Below are 12,135 nucleotides of genomic sequence, written 5' to 3' on the forward strand. Positions count from 1 at the left end.
CTACGCCTGCCGCGGATCGCGCGTCATCAGATACAGAAGTCTTGGCGCGAAGCCTAACTTTTCGGTCTAGACAGCATTGAAGACAGCGAGAACGCGTGCATACTTAGATCAGAATCTCTCACGGATTTCTCGACTGGCTCGCCGATCTTCGCCATGGCTGATACCGCGACTTCTGCTCCAGGACTGTCGTTCCCGCGCGCGACATTTGCCAAGTTGACACCTGCGCCATTCCTGCAAGCTCACCTCAAACAACCTCAGCCAATCCGCCCCAGCGGACGCAAGCCCGACGAGCTCAGGGAGCCTGTCATCAACACGGGATCGCTCTCTCACAGCAATGGCAGTGCTGTCGTGCGGCTCGGTGACACATCTGTAGTATGTGGCGTACGGGGCGAGATCTTGCTCGCCTCTGAAGTCCCGCACCCGCCGAACGAGGATGTTAGCGAGGAAGACCTGGTCGAAAATCTCGGACTTCTCGTCCCCAATGTCGAGCTCAGCACCGGATGCTCGCCAGCCTATCTCCCTGGAAACCCGCCCTCCAACTCGGCGCAATCGCTCAGCTGGCGCATCGGCTCCCTCCTCCACGCCTCCAGCCTGCTCCGGCCCGATGACCTTACCATCTCTTACACCGAGCCGAAGTCAGCGGACATGGGGCCAGACGAGGAGCCGAATACTACGGTCAAGGCCTACTGGACGCTCTACATTGACATTCTCTGCATTTCACTGGACGGCAACTGCTTCGACGCAGCCTGGATGGCGGTCATGGCCGCGCTCAAGGACACCAAGCTGCCCAAAGCTTGGTGGGACGCGGACCGTGAATCCATCCTGTGCTCTCCGCACGCGAATGATGCCCGTGGCCTCACCCTCAACAGCCTGCCCAGCACCACGACCTTCGCAGTTTTCTCTACGGCGTCGCCGCTCAAGCAGCGGTCAGAAGCCGAGAGCTGGGTTCTTGCGGACCCTGACGCGTTTGAGGAGGAGATTTGCCTCGAGAGCGTCACTGTTGCTCTGCAGGGTGACAAGATCGTGAGGATTGAGAAGCACGGCGGACCCCGGGTTGGCAAAGAAGCTATGGACGCCTGTGTTGCGTTGGCCAGCAAGAGGTGGGAGCAGCTGCAGAAGCTCGGAGGCAGCGTCTGAGCTGCTGTCATTCAGTCAGCAGTGGCTCACAGCCCTATGGGGCATGTCTGCATTCCTGCCTGCATCTCCGCGGTGCGTCTCGTTGGTGTGTCGTTGACTCAAATGGAATCCTCAACCAATACTCGACCACTGTTTGCCTGGGAAAGGGGCTCAGTCGAGTACTAGGGAAAAGTCTTGACGATATCTCTGGCCACAAACTCTACGATATCTTGGCACCGCGCATTGTTGAAATGCAGCAGAGCGAACGCACTGCGCAGACAGTATGTTCGACGACCCTATCTCGCAGAAAACGTCTCCTGAAGAATGGGTGTCTGCAGTATGACTGCTCAGAGTGGCTGTGTTTCTAGACGCAGGGCAAAGCTTGGTCACCGCAAAAACTATCGGTGACCTGAATCCGCAAAGGTCACGCCATGGACATTCCGATAGCCTACGTCGATGCGCGACAGACCATTGTTCGCCCAGCGTCAAGTTACGGAGTCTCGACCCAAGACGGCAAGGTATGATTCAATGCGGCGACATAGATTTAATCATGTCACGAAGGTTAGGTGGGAATGATCGACAACATTGAGGTCGTTTCGCCCTCGCCGAGCTCACGTGTGAGAATCTACGAAGGAACAATAGCGGTGCACTGCCTGCGCCGCCCTCAGCCCTACGGTACATCAAGAGAGCAGCAACCAATGAAATCACATTCCCCAGACCAAGGGGTTGCTTCAACACCCCAGCTTATCTTTTCTACATGTTCTCCACTTGACCACAATACCGCCCAAATGTAGACCGCTGACGGTGAGTGTTACCTGCGACACCACATTTACTCAGCGTAGCAGGCCTCGTGTGCAAAAAGAGGTTGTCGCTGTCCAATGCGGTCTCTCGGCCTATCTATTTGGGACGAAAAGGTGAACTCCGGGCTTAAGCGGCGATCGACAGGCTGAAGGTACACCCACGCCGTCTAGACCGTCTGCTTACCCAAGCTAACATGAGCACAAGACGTCTTGGGAGACCGCACTGCAACACTGCTGTTTCGGCGACACTGCATATTTAACAAGGATGCATTCAAAATACAGTCCTCGGATGGCATATAAGCTTTTTCCTGACCCGCCACGCAAAGCCACAAGTGAGACTCGTATATGCGACTTCGATGTAGCTGAAGAACCTCTGACTCTGGACTGACTGCTTCGACATTGACGATCGCTAGCAATCTCACCCAGGTGTCAACTGTTCTGTCAGAGATCGGACGCTTCGCCATGGCTTCCTCCTCGTCAACACCAGATCCAACGACTCCAGTTGCGGCGGCCTCACCTTCACCTTCTTTACGACGCCATCGCAAAGGTGCAATCAAGGTTCCTTGTGACGACTGCATCCAGCGCGCCAGTCGAGGCGACATCAAAGCCAGCATCGAACTATGCGAAGAATGCATGCAAACGCTTCACCGCCCTCGTCGACGGCAAGTGGAGGCACCCAGTGCCAAAAAGATCCGTCGGCATATCAACGCTGTCGTCGACACCGCACTCGGACTACACACGGACACGGTGGCTCTTCCATGGAGCGAAGACCGTCAAACGCAGCATGCCCTACAGTTCTTTGTCAAACACAGCGCGCCTCAGCTGGCTGGCTACTTTGATTCGCCGTTTTGGCAGAAAACGCTACTACAGTGTGGACGGCATCAGCCGGCAGTCAAGCACGCAATTGCGGCAATTGGTGCGCTGCATGAGCGACTTCTCGTCGGGGCTGATGAAACGGACGCAGTTCACAAGCGGCAGTCCAATTTTGCGCTCGAGCAGTGCAACAAGAGCATTCAGCATCTCACGAAGCCAGTACATGGGACGGAGAAACCAGACTTGAGGCTGATGCTCACCACTTGCGTACTTTTCACTTGCTTTGAAGCAATGCAAGGTCACTGTGAACAAGCCATTGCTCATGCAACCCAAGGATACGCGCTGCTGAAGCAGTACGCTACAGCCCCTGAGGGCACGTCGGCTGACGCTGGGGCGTTCGCCGTTGAGCTTGATCAACTATGCTTGTTGATGCAGAGGCTACAGACACAAGCAAAGGGGATCATGGGCAAGGAATACAACATGGTTGCAGATGGAGAAGTCGCAGATCTTCCAAAGCCTATGCACTTCGAGACTCTGCGAGAGGCTCGCGCTGCTCTCGAGTCAGTAATCAACCGGATCACCCTCTTCTTCATGAATCTGGACCTCAACGACAATTTCTACGATCTCGTTTGCTCCAACGCCAAGAAATTTCTCACGTTCGCTCCGTGGCTAAAGGCCTGGGAGAGCGCGTTCTCGCAGCTGCTCGTTCGAAAACAACCAGTCTTGACCCAAAAAGAACGTAAAGGCGCAATGATCCTCAAGGCACACCACATCGTGTGCGATATTCTGAGCAACGTCGACCTGTCTGAGGGTGAGCTAGGCTGGGATAAGTTTCATCGTGACTTTGCCGCTGTGATCGATCTTGCTGCCGCTATCCTTGAAGATGATCGAAGCGTGGAGGCCGGGCAACAGAGCCCAAAAACCGAGCTGTGTTTCAGCCTTGGAATCGTCGATCCTCTCTCCGAAGTGTGCGCTCGTTGCCGCGACCCAGCTCTCCGCCGGCGAGCGCTTGATTTACTTGCCCGTCACCCTCGACAAGACTGCATGTGGAGCTCCTGGCCAGCCTGGAAGGTTGGCAAATACCTCATGCAACTTGAAGAAGAGCACAGCGAAAGCCCACCCCTCGAGGCTGGTGACGTGCAGACCGAAGATCGTATCTCGGCGGCATGGATCGACTTCTCCAGCCCAACCTCCGGCGGAACAAACACCTCAGGCCGCCTCAAGTACAAGCGCATCGAGCCTCAGCGTAGCCCACGAGAGGCCCTCAATCCCGGCCTCTTCGACCGCGACGCGGACGGGCGCCATCCTGGCCACGACATCAACTTCGCGCACGCGATGCTAGGGAGCAACTTCCTCAACGCACATGGCACACCCACCGCGACAGCTGCTACTGCTGCACCCGGCCGGCTTGCGTCAACACCCACCTTTCCTGCCTCATCAGCCACGGCCTCCCAGTCCGACGACGGATGACAAGTCGTCACCGCAGGCAACCGACAAAGAGACTGGACGTATGAGATAAGCCCGCCGCGCATATCCGTCGGGCGCGCGCTGAGACACGCCGGATGACTGCGTCCTCCCGGTTCCCTCGCCCTCCCTGCCTTGTGGTTGTCGTGGCGGCGCTCGTCCCAAGCCCTCGATCGACCGCCGCAACGCCCCTGTCTCGCTGCCTTCGAGCTGCTTCAAACGCGGCCTGCATCGCCGCCGTCGCACCCGTGCCACCTGCCCGGCGCCGCGCTGACGCTCTGCGCTGCCACGTGGGCTGGACGCTGCGCGGCCGCGGACTCGTGTGCTGCTGGGCTGTCATTGGAATGGGCAGACGCGGTGCGAGGGCGGCGGCCAGCCGTGAGCAGGCGGGTTGACGAGCATGCTTGCTTGCTTCCTGCTGCAGACGTAGAGGCAGACGCAAACGCCGCACGGTTTCGAGTCAACGCGGCCGAGCGCGCAGCATGCACACTCACCTCATCCGTACTTGCTCTCTTCCCGGCGACCGACCAAGAGCTCACTACTGCTCAGAAAACTTGCACCCGCCGCAGCTCCGCGTCCGAGGGCCCCTCCCTCCGTCCAACGACCCCATCCGGCAGGCTCCTCCGCCCTAGTCCGTTTCGCAACGGAGTCGCATAGCCAGGAAGGATCACGCGAAGGCGAAATGCCATTCCGCAGGCGCCGCGCCCTTTTTTTTTTTCTCGTCCCCGATTCACGGGTGCGCGGGGGCTTGCCTTGGCCTGCACGACGCCCACGCCGCGCCACGCCTCGCGGCTTGTAGATTGCGCTGCATGCAAGGGTGTGGGTTGGTCGGGATGCAGGCACCGGGCCAGGGCAGGGGTGCACGCGCGCGAGACGCATGTGCGACATTCCCGGCTTTCGGCGGCGGTGGCGGGGGGGAGGGTTGGTTTGGTTTGTTTGTTTGGGGGGTTTGTGGCTTTTTTGGATTCCTGAGATGGGGTTTGCGAAATCGGAGGGCTTTGGATGGCATTGCTGTAGATCGCGGTCTTTGTCTGCGGAAAGCCGATGGATAGAGTTTCGATATAGTGCTATACACATACGTGAGTGCGGTGCTGGAGCCAACCGACCCTTAGGGTTCGGGCGTGCTTTTGCGAGATTCCCAAACTCTACGCGAAGGAGGACGGTGAACGGTCCAGCCATTGCGCCATAATTATTATAGATCGCCTACTGTACTGTACCGGGCTCCCGACTCCGCACAACTGCCTTAGCACCAAGTCTACTCCTACAGTAGCGCAAACCCCGAGCAAACGGCAAACCGGGTGTAGCTTAGGGCCTCCTCTCGGCGCCCGCCAGGCACAAGGCACGAGGCGTACAGGCTTGAGGCTTGGGCTTGTACACCAGCACCCGCTCCAGCTCCACACATGCAACACGCCTCCGCGGACCACTGACTCTCCCCACTCTTCACTCCTTGCATATGCCTCGTCCGGTCCGACCTCTGAGCATTACCCTCTCGACCCCCGGCCTCCTCTCCGCGCCCTTTAGCCTTCTTCACCCTCACCGGACGGCGGCTCTAGCGCGCTCTGCCACCGATCCGTGAAGAAACGCTTGTCAGGCTCGCGTACCTACCCGGCTAACGCGCAATCGCCATCGCCATCGCATTCCGGCCGCCCGCCAGCCGCTGCAGCCTGCCGAGCAGCCGTGCCGCGAGCGAGCGCAGGGGCCCAGCAAGCATGTCTGGACTACGTGCCGTGTGCTGGGCCTGGGTCTTCATCCTTCTCGTCGACTAAAGGTAGGAGTGCAGGCCGAACCAGACTGGCTAGCAATGCCGGAAACGGGCGCACGCGAGGACACCAAGCCACGGGGGTCCCAGACGAGACGACGGGGCGCTTTTCCCCTCGCAGCATGCGTCTCGCACGTTTTTTTTCCCTTGGTGAACCCTTGATGCCACTGGTGTCACGAACCGCTAGGTGGGCTGCATGCGGCTGGCCGTGGCTGCCGTGGGCTCGGTCTGTGCCCGGCACGACTCTGACGGCCGGGACGACGGGGCGTGGAGTGGACAGGCAGTCGGCCGGTTTCTCAGAGGAAGCGTCGCGGCGAGGCTTGGGGCGGGAAGGGTGGGAGACCCAGGCGAAGAGCTGAGGTGCAGTAGTCTGGTATGGTACTGTCGAGTAGTGTCGTGGCTCTGAGGCGAGGCACCTTAGCCGGGTCGGCAGGGCATCCAGGCAGGCAGGCAGGCAGGCAGGCAGGCCGCTTATCGATCGCGCCTACTGTACCTCACTCACCACCGCCGCGCCCTGCAGTAGTCGCCGTCGCTACCTATGGCTGGACCCTTGAGCGGATGCGCCGCGTGCCACGGGGCAGCCTCCCTCCCTCCTGCGCGCCTGTTCTTATATCTCCACGCCCTCATTCGGCCGTGCCTCCAGCCCTCCGTCCTACCTATCGTCACTCTCAACTCTCGCGCGAACATACAAACAGGGTCTCGCTGCTCGCCTCATCACTGAAGACAGATACCGCTTCACTGCATTGATCTGCTGCGGTCACTTGGTCCAGCACGTTCCTAGGAGGCGACCTCTTACAGTATACCAACAACACCGTCTGCAACTAATCGAGACATCTCCAACCAATCTACCATGGCATCCGCCGATGTCCAGCAGCCGGCAGAGGCCGCGCCCGCCGTGCCCGACTACCTCGCCTCGCCCAACGCCGTCTTCGCCGACGAGGGCGTCAAGTGGCGATACGGCAGAGCGCCGGACTACTCGAAGACCCGCAAGGTCTGGGAGGAAGGTGAGCAAACGGCAGAGCACTCGCGGTGGCAATCTCCCCATCCCGGCTCGCCAGGGCTGCGACGCATGGCAGACACATGGTCTGCAGTGTGACACCGCATGGACGCATTCCACAGGCCCATGCGGTGGCCGCGGCACATGGAGCAAGGGATGCGCATAGCCGCCTGCAGCAGCAGCAAGCAAGCAAGCAGTGTAAGCTGACCCCACGCCCGCAGGCAAGAAGATGAACCACGCGGCCGGCAGCCTGCCGCAGCTGGTGGAGAACCTGGTGAAGAACTGGGAGGTCGAGGCGTCGTTCAAGCCGCGCCTCGAGGACTGGCGCACCATCGACCACCAGAACTACACCTTCGCCATCAACGGCGGGCCGCCGCAGTCCGCCGAGCACATGCTCCGGGTTGGGACCTACAACGCTATCATCGCCCCGAATGAGTTCTACAGCCCGGAGAATTCCGACTTCGCTTCGAGCCACAAGACCTTCAAGCGCATGATGCCGACCTTCGCCTGGGAGGTGCTCGAGGTCTACAGTGGGCCGCCGACTGTGGCTTTCAAGTGGAGACATTGGGGTGTGATGAAGAATGACTATGTTGGGTTTAACGAGTGAGTGATTTGATCGTTCCGTTCACTTCGTTGTTGTGGCGACGGACATTAATCTTTGAATTCTTTCGACAAATCGACGAATATCGATCGCTGACTTCCATCACAGCAAAGGAGAGAAAGTCACGGCCAAAGCCCACGGCGGCCCCATCGACATCCAAGGCGTGACCGTCGCCACCGTCGACGACAAAGTCCGCCTGCAGTCCGTCGACACCTGGTTCGACCCGCTCGAGATGTTTCGCCAGATCGCCCCCGGCGGCATCGTCAACAAGGAGACAATGAACCGCAAAGTCAATCCCGAAGACGCGCTCGACACCAGCACCGCCACCAGCGTCCCGAACAACAACGGCCTCAAAATTGCCCAGGAGCACAACGACCCGGCCTCCGCTCACGCCAACGACAAGGCGCCCGAGGACGTCCTGCCCAAGCACATCTCCAACGGCACCGGCCAGCCCGCCGACGCTTTCGTCCCGCACCAGGGCGCCGACACCCAGATGCCCGCCAACGGCCACTCGAACGGCCACGCCACCGAACCCGAGACCGAATCCCAGCACATCGTCGCGAGCGCCGCAACGCACGGCGCCGCCGCGCCCCTCTCGCACCCGGAGTCAAACCTCTCCTCATCACCCTCAACCGCTCAGACCGCCGCCGGCGCTCCCACCAGCAGCACGCCTTCGACCGTCGACGAATCCCGCGCCACAGGCACGCACGACGCCATCGACGCGCACCTCGAGAGCAGCGCCGCCAAAGTCCACCCGCACCCGCACGACGCCGAGGAGGCCGTCAAGCCCGCTGCGGGCGAGGCGGTCGCGGCGCCGGCGCAGTCGGCGGAGACGAGGATGACGCACGAGGAGATGAGTCGGCTGGGCGGCGCGGGGGGGAGCGGCGCGGGCGAGTGTCCGTTTTTGATGAATAGGGAGTGATTGAGGGTGGAGGAAGGGTGAGTGAGTGTGTTTGTGTTTGGTTGGCTTGCTTGCATGATCGATTTGGTTTCAAAGGGAGAGGGTGGACGCGGGGCGCCGATGCGATACGATGTTGATTGGCTCTGCGGGACAGACAGACTGTTTGTGCATGCATGCTGTGCTGATGCTATGCGATGCGTTGTTTGTATGGTACTGTTACTTTGAGACACGTCGAGGTATTTCCATTTCTGAGAATCGAACGTCGAGGTCGAAATGCGAAGGTTGCTTGTTGCATGTGTACTGGAACCTCCTGCGTTCTCCTGCGTTCGTTGCACAGTGTTCGATCCGTATAATCGATTGGATTGATGTTATGTTACATAACGAGTCTGGTCCTTCCTTCGGCAGGCTCGCACCTCGCTAGCTTGAGACGGCCCACGCATACGAGTCGAAACGCCCGCTTCCGGGCGACTTCACATCACATCGCAACATCACTATCTACGTCAACCGATACGATAATTCACCTCTCCTAGAGAACACACGACAAGCGGGTAGGGTGCTGGGAGCAGAGGTGCGATTCGATCGATCGTTGGTACTTCAATGTATTCTGTTTGCAGCGATGCAAAGAGTGACGCAGGTGTACATTCCCTGCGCTGTCAGCCTGCTTGATGCTACGTGTGTACACACAGCTCCCCTCAGCCTGACGGCGGCAGGGGCTCCTGAATGGATGCGCTCTCCGGCTTGCAAGGCGGTATGCCGCTCCCTAGCGGGGTTGAGGTAGGTAGGCAGGGTGTACGAGAGACTTGTCCTGGAGCAACGCAAATCGAATTACCTATATAGCATAGCTAAGGTACGATACTTTCGGAACGCGATCACTGAGCCAAAAATCAAGAAACGAGCGGATATTACGAACAATCTCGCACAGAAACCAAAACCAGAAAAAGGGCCCGCCAACCGCGGCCCGTCACCACAGAATCCAGCCCAAAACGATGCATGCTTTCCCTTCCCCTGACCCAACCCAACCTCCAATCCAAAAAACCGAGACCTCTCCTCCCCTCTCCTCCCTCCTCACTGTCATCTCCTCGAACCTCACTCACATCCCCATCGCACCCGTCGCACAAGCCATCTCCGCCGGACACGTCGTCGGCGTCGCCGTCGTCCACACAGTCGTGTACGCCGTCCTCCTGTTCGCGCAAACCGTCACAGTCTGCACCGGCGGCGGGCCCGAGACCTTGTACGCCGCAACGCCGCCGGGCGAACTGCTGGTGCCAGTGACCGAGCTGAGCAGCTGGCACTCGGTGGCTCCAGCCGCGAGCGAGACGGCGACGCAGGCCGGCGCGGCGTCGCAGAGCGCGAGGCAGGACTGGATCGTCGGCGCGTCGTAGCTGGCTTGGCGCTTGTAGGAGCCGGGCGGGGGAGTGTAGGGCGTGCCGGTCAGGGTCGTGTCGCAGGCGATGTTGTAGGTTGCGCCTTGGGCGTCGGTGTAGGGGGCGTTGTTGTAGGTTGGGCAGAGGGGCGGGAGAGGGCTTGGGGAGGCGGATGGGGTGGTGGTGGAGCTGCCGCCGTAGGGGGGTGGTTGGCTGGGACGCGTGGTGCCGTAGGGCGGGGGGCCACCTGATGTTGGGATGGTGGTGGTCGAGCGCCTGCTGGTGGTTGTCATGCTGTTCGAGTAGCCGGGGGGAGAGGAGGGAGACATGTCTGGGTTGGTGTACGGCGGCGGCATTGGGGTCGAGGAGCCCGATGGTGGGGCTCCGGGGGTGGTGTACTGTCCTGGTTGTGAGGCTGAGCTCGAGCTGGCCATCGACGACATTCTCGATGAACTTCCGCCGTAAGGAGGGTTGACAGGTGGATTGGAGGTAGAGCTGGTCATGGAAGGCGTCGACATTGCTGGCGAGGAGCCTGGGCTACCACTCATCGACGTTGTCATCCTGGATGATGTGCTTGAGCCGCCGTAAACGGGAGGCTGTGTTGGAGTTGTAGTAGCCGACACCGACGGTCGTGGAGCTGTGTAGACGGTGGTGACATCTGGCGGCCTCGAGGCGGCGACAGCGGGTGGGCCTGTTGTGACCTCTGTGGTGCCAGTCACCTCGCTGAACAACGTGCAGTCATCTCCGACATAGTTTGCAGCAACACAATCCGGTTCCAAGTTACAAAGCAGCAGACATTCGTTGACGTTCGACGTTACTGCTCTCTTCGACACTTTTCCGACGTACTGCTTAGAGCCATATGTCGTGTTGTACGTGTTGCCATACGGATCTTGGCACAGCGTGCCACCGGAAGCGGCAGAGACAGTCGAGATATCGCTTCCAGCGCCGCACGTGGGTATCGGGCTAGCCTCATCAGAGCTGAAGGTGCTGACGCTGACAAAGGTAGGCTGCTCCACGGTTGTCATGGGCCCGCCGCTGGTGGAGACGGGCGGGCTGCTGGTGGAAGAGCTGGAAGCGCCTGCGGAGGAGACTGCAACAGACGTCGAAGCTGCACTGCTTGTGCCAAACGGAGGTTGCTCGGTCGTCGGGCGCATGGAAGATGGCGCCGGGGGCTGCGAGGTAGAGCTGCTCGCGGAGCTACCGATTGATGTGAGACCAGTCGTCAAAGCGCTCGTGCTGGATGGCGGACTTGGCATCGAGCTGCTTGGAGAGCTCGTCATCACGACAGGTGATGTGCTGCTCAAAGACGACGCCGAAGTAGAAGACGTTGCGACGAGAGATGTGCTCGAAGCAGGAGGTGCACCGCTGGATGAGCTTGAAGAAGTCGTGGTACCAGGCGGAGGCATGGTCTGCGTAGTGCTCGATTGCATGCTCGAAGACGGTGCTGGCGGGCTGCTCGGAGGACTACTTGTACTGGCTCCAGATGAGCTTGACGACGTTGTTGAGGAGGACATAGTGGTGCTGCGGCTAGTGCTAGAAATGACACTCGTGGCGCTAGACTGCGACGGAGTCGACGATGGTGTCGTGCCCGTCGTCGAAGTCCTGGTCGTGCTCGAGGTCGTCATAACGTTGCCTGCATAGTTTGACAAGCGAATTGCCGCAACAAGGGTCTGATCATAGGTCTCTCCGGTAAAGTCTTGTGGAGTATCTTTTTCCTTGAGCTGACATTGGCCTCCACCAACACCGTTCGGGCCGCCGAAGAAAACGAATCCTGTGCAGGCGGAAACGCCCGGGACTCCGGCCGGGTATTCATTACAGAATTCGAAGCAGTCGTTGAATGTATCCTCAGGTCGCTGATCGAAGATGCCACCGTCAGTGTTGCGCCCACATTGTAGAATGTAAGCATTTCCCTCCTGGTCAGTCACTTGCTGGCCTGAATTGGCAGGACAAGCGTAGGGGAACGCGGTCGGGGTCTCCGCCATGGCCGAAGTGGTCGAAGACGATGCTGCGGTTGAGGTTGATGACGTTGTTGTCGTATCCATATCTTCTGGTTCAGTAGCAGTGGTACTAGACCCCAACGTGGTAGACTCGTCGTCATCAGGTTCGGAGGATGTGCTTGACGACATTGTTGTCGTCGACATCGTTGTTGAAGATGTTGTGGGCGTCATCATTGTGGACATAGAGCTCGATGAGCTTGTAGTGGTTGTCCTCGTGGACGTTGAGCTTGATGTCGACGTTGTGGATGGCGTTGTAGAAGTCATCATTGTGGACGTTGTCGATGACGTGGTCGAAGTCGTAGTCACGTTGTTGCCTGTGTAGA

At 59.4% G+C, this 12,135-nt stretch overlaps 3 protein-coding genes across 3 annotated transcripts; all 3 read left to right on the forward strand.

Annotated features, from left to right (window-relative positions):
• Positions 1-153: 153 nt before the first annotated feature.
• On the forward strand, positions 154-1,137 carry WHR41_06793 (uncharacterized protein; the record flags this gene model as incomplete). The annotated part of the gene is made up of 1 exon (XM_069375398.1): positions 154-1,137. The coding sequence occupies one exon, from the start codon at positions 154-156 to the stop codon at positions 1,135-1,137; it is 984 nt and encodes a 327-aa protein (XP_069227405.1).
• A 1,241-nt stretch (positions 1,138-2,378) lies between these two features.
• WHR41_06794 (uncharacterized protein) lies at positions 2,379-4,199 on the forward strand (the record flags this gene model as incomplete). The annotated part of the gene is made up of 1 exon (XM_069375399.1): positions 2,379-4,199. One exon carries the CDS (start codon positions 2,379-2,381, stop codon positions 4,197-4,199), a length of 1,821 nt encoding a protein of 606 aa, XP_069227387.1.
• A 2,192-nt stretch (positions 4,200-6,391) lies between these two features.
• Positions 6,392-8,472, forward strand: WHR41_06795 (uncharacterized protein; the record flags this gene model as incomplete). The annotated part of the gene is made up of 3 exons (XM_069375400.1): positions 6,392-6,956; positions 7,171-7,552; positions 7,659-8,472. Exons 1-3 carry the CDS (start codon positions 6,803-6,805, stop codon positions 8,470-8,472), a joined length of 1,350 nt encoding a protein of 449 aa, XP_069227388.1. The 5' UTR covers positions 6,392-6,802.
• Positions 8,473-12,135: the final 3,663 nt, after the last annotated feature.

Source organism: Cladosporium halotolerans (assembly GCF_011745625.1).
Source record: "Cladosporium halotolerans strain TM138-S3 chromosome Unknown Sca27, whole genome shotgun sequence".
Taxonomy (NCBI): domain Eukaryota; kingdom Fungi; phylum Ascomycota; class Dothideomycetes; order Cladosporiales; family Cladosporiaceae; genus Cladosporium; species Cladosporium halotolerans.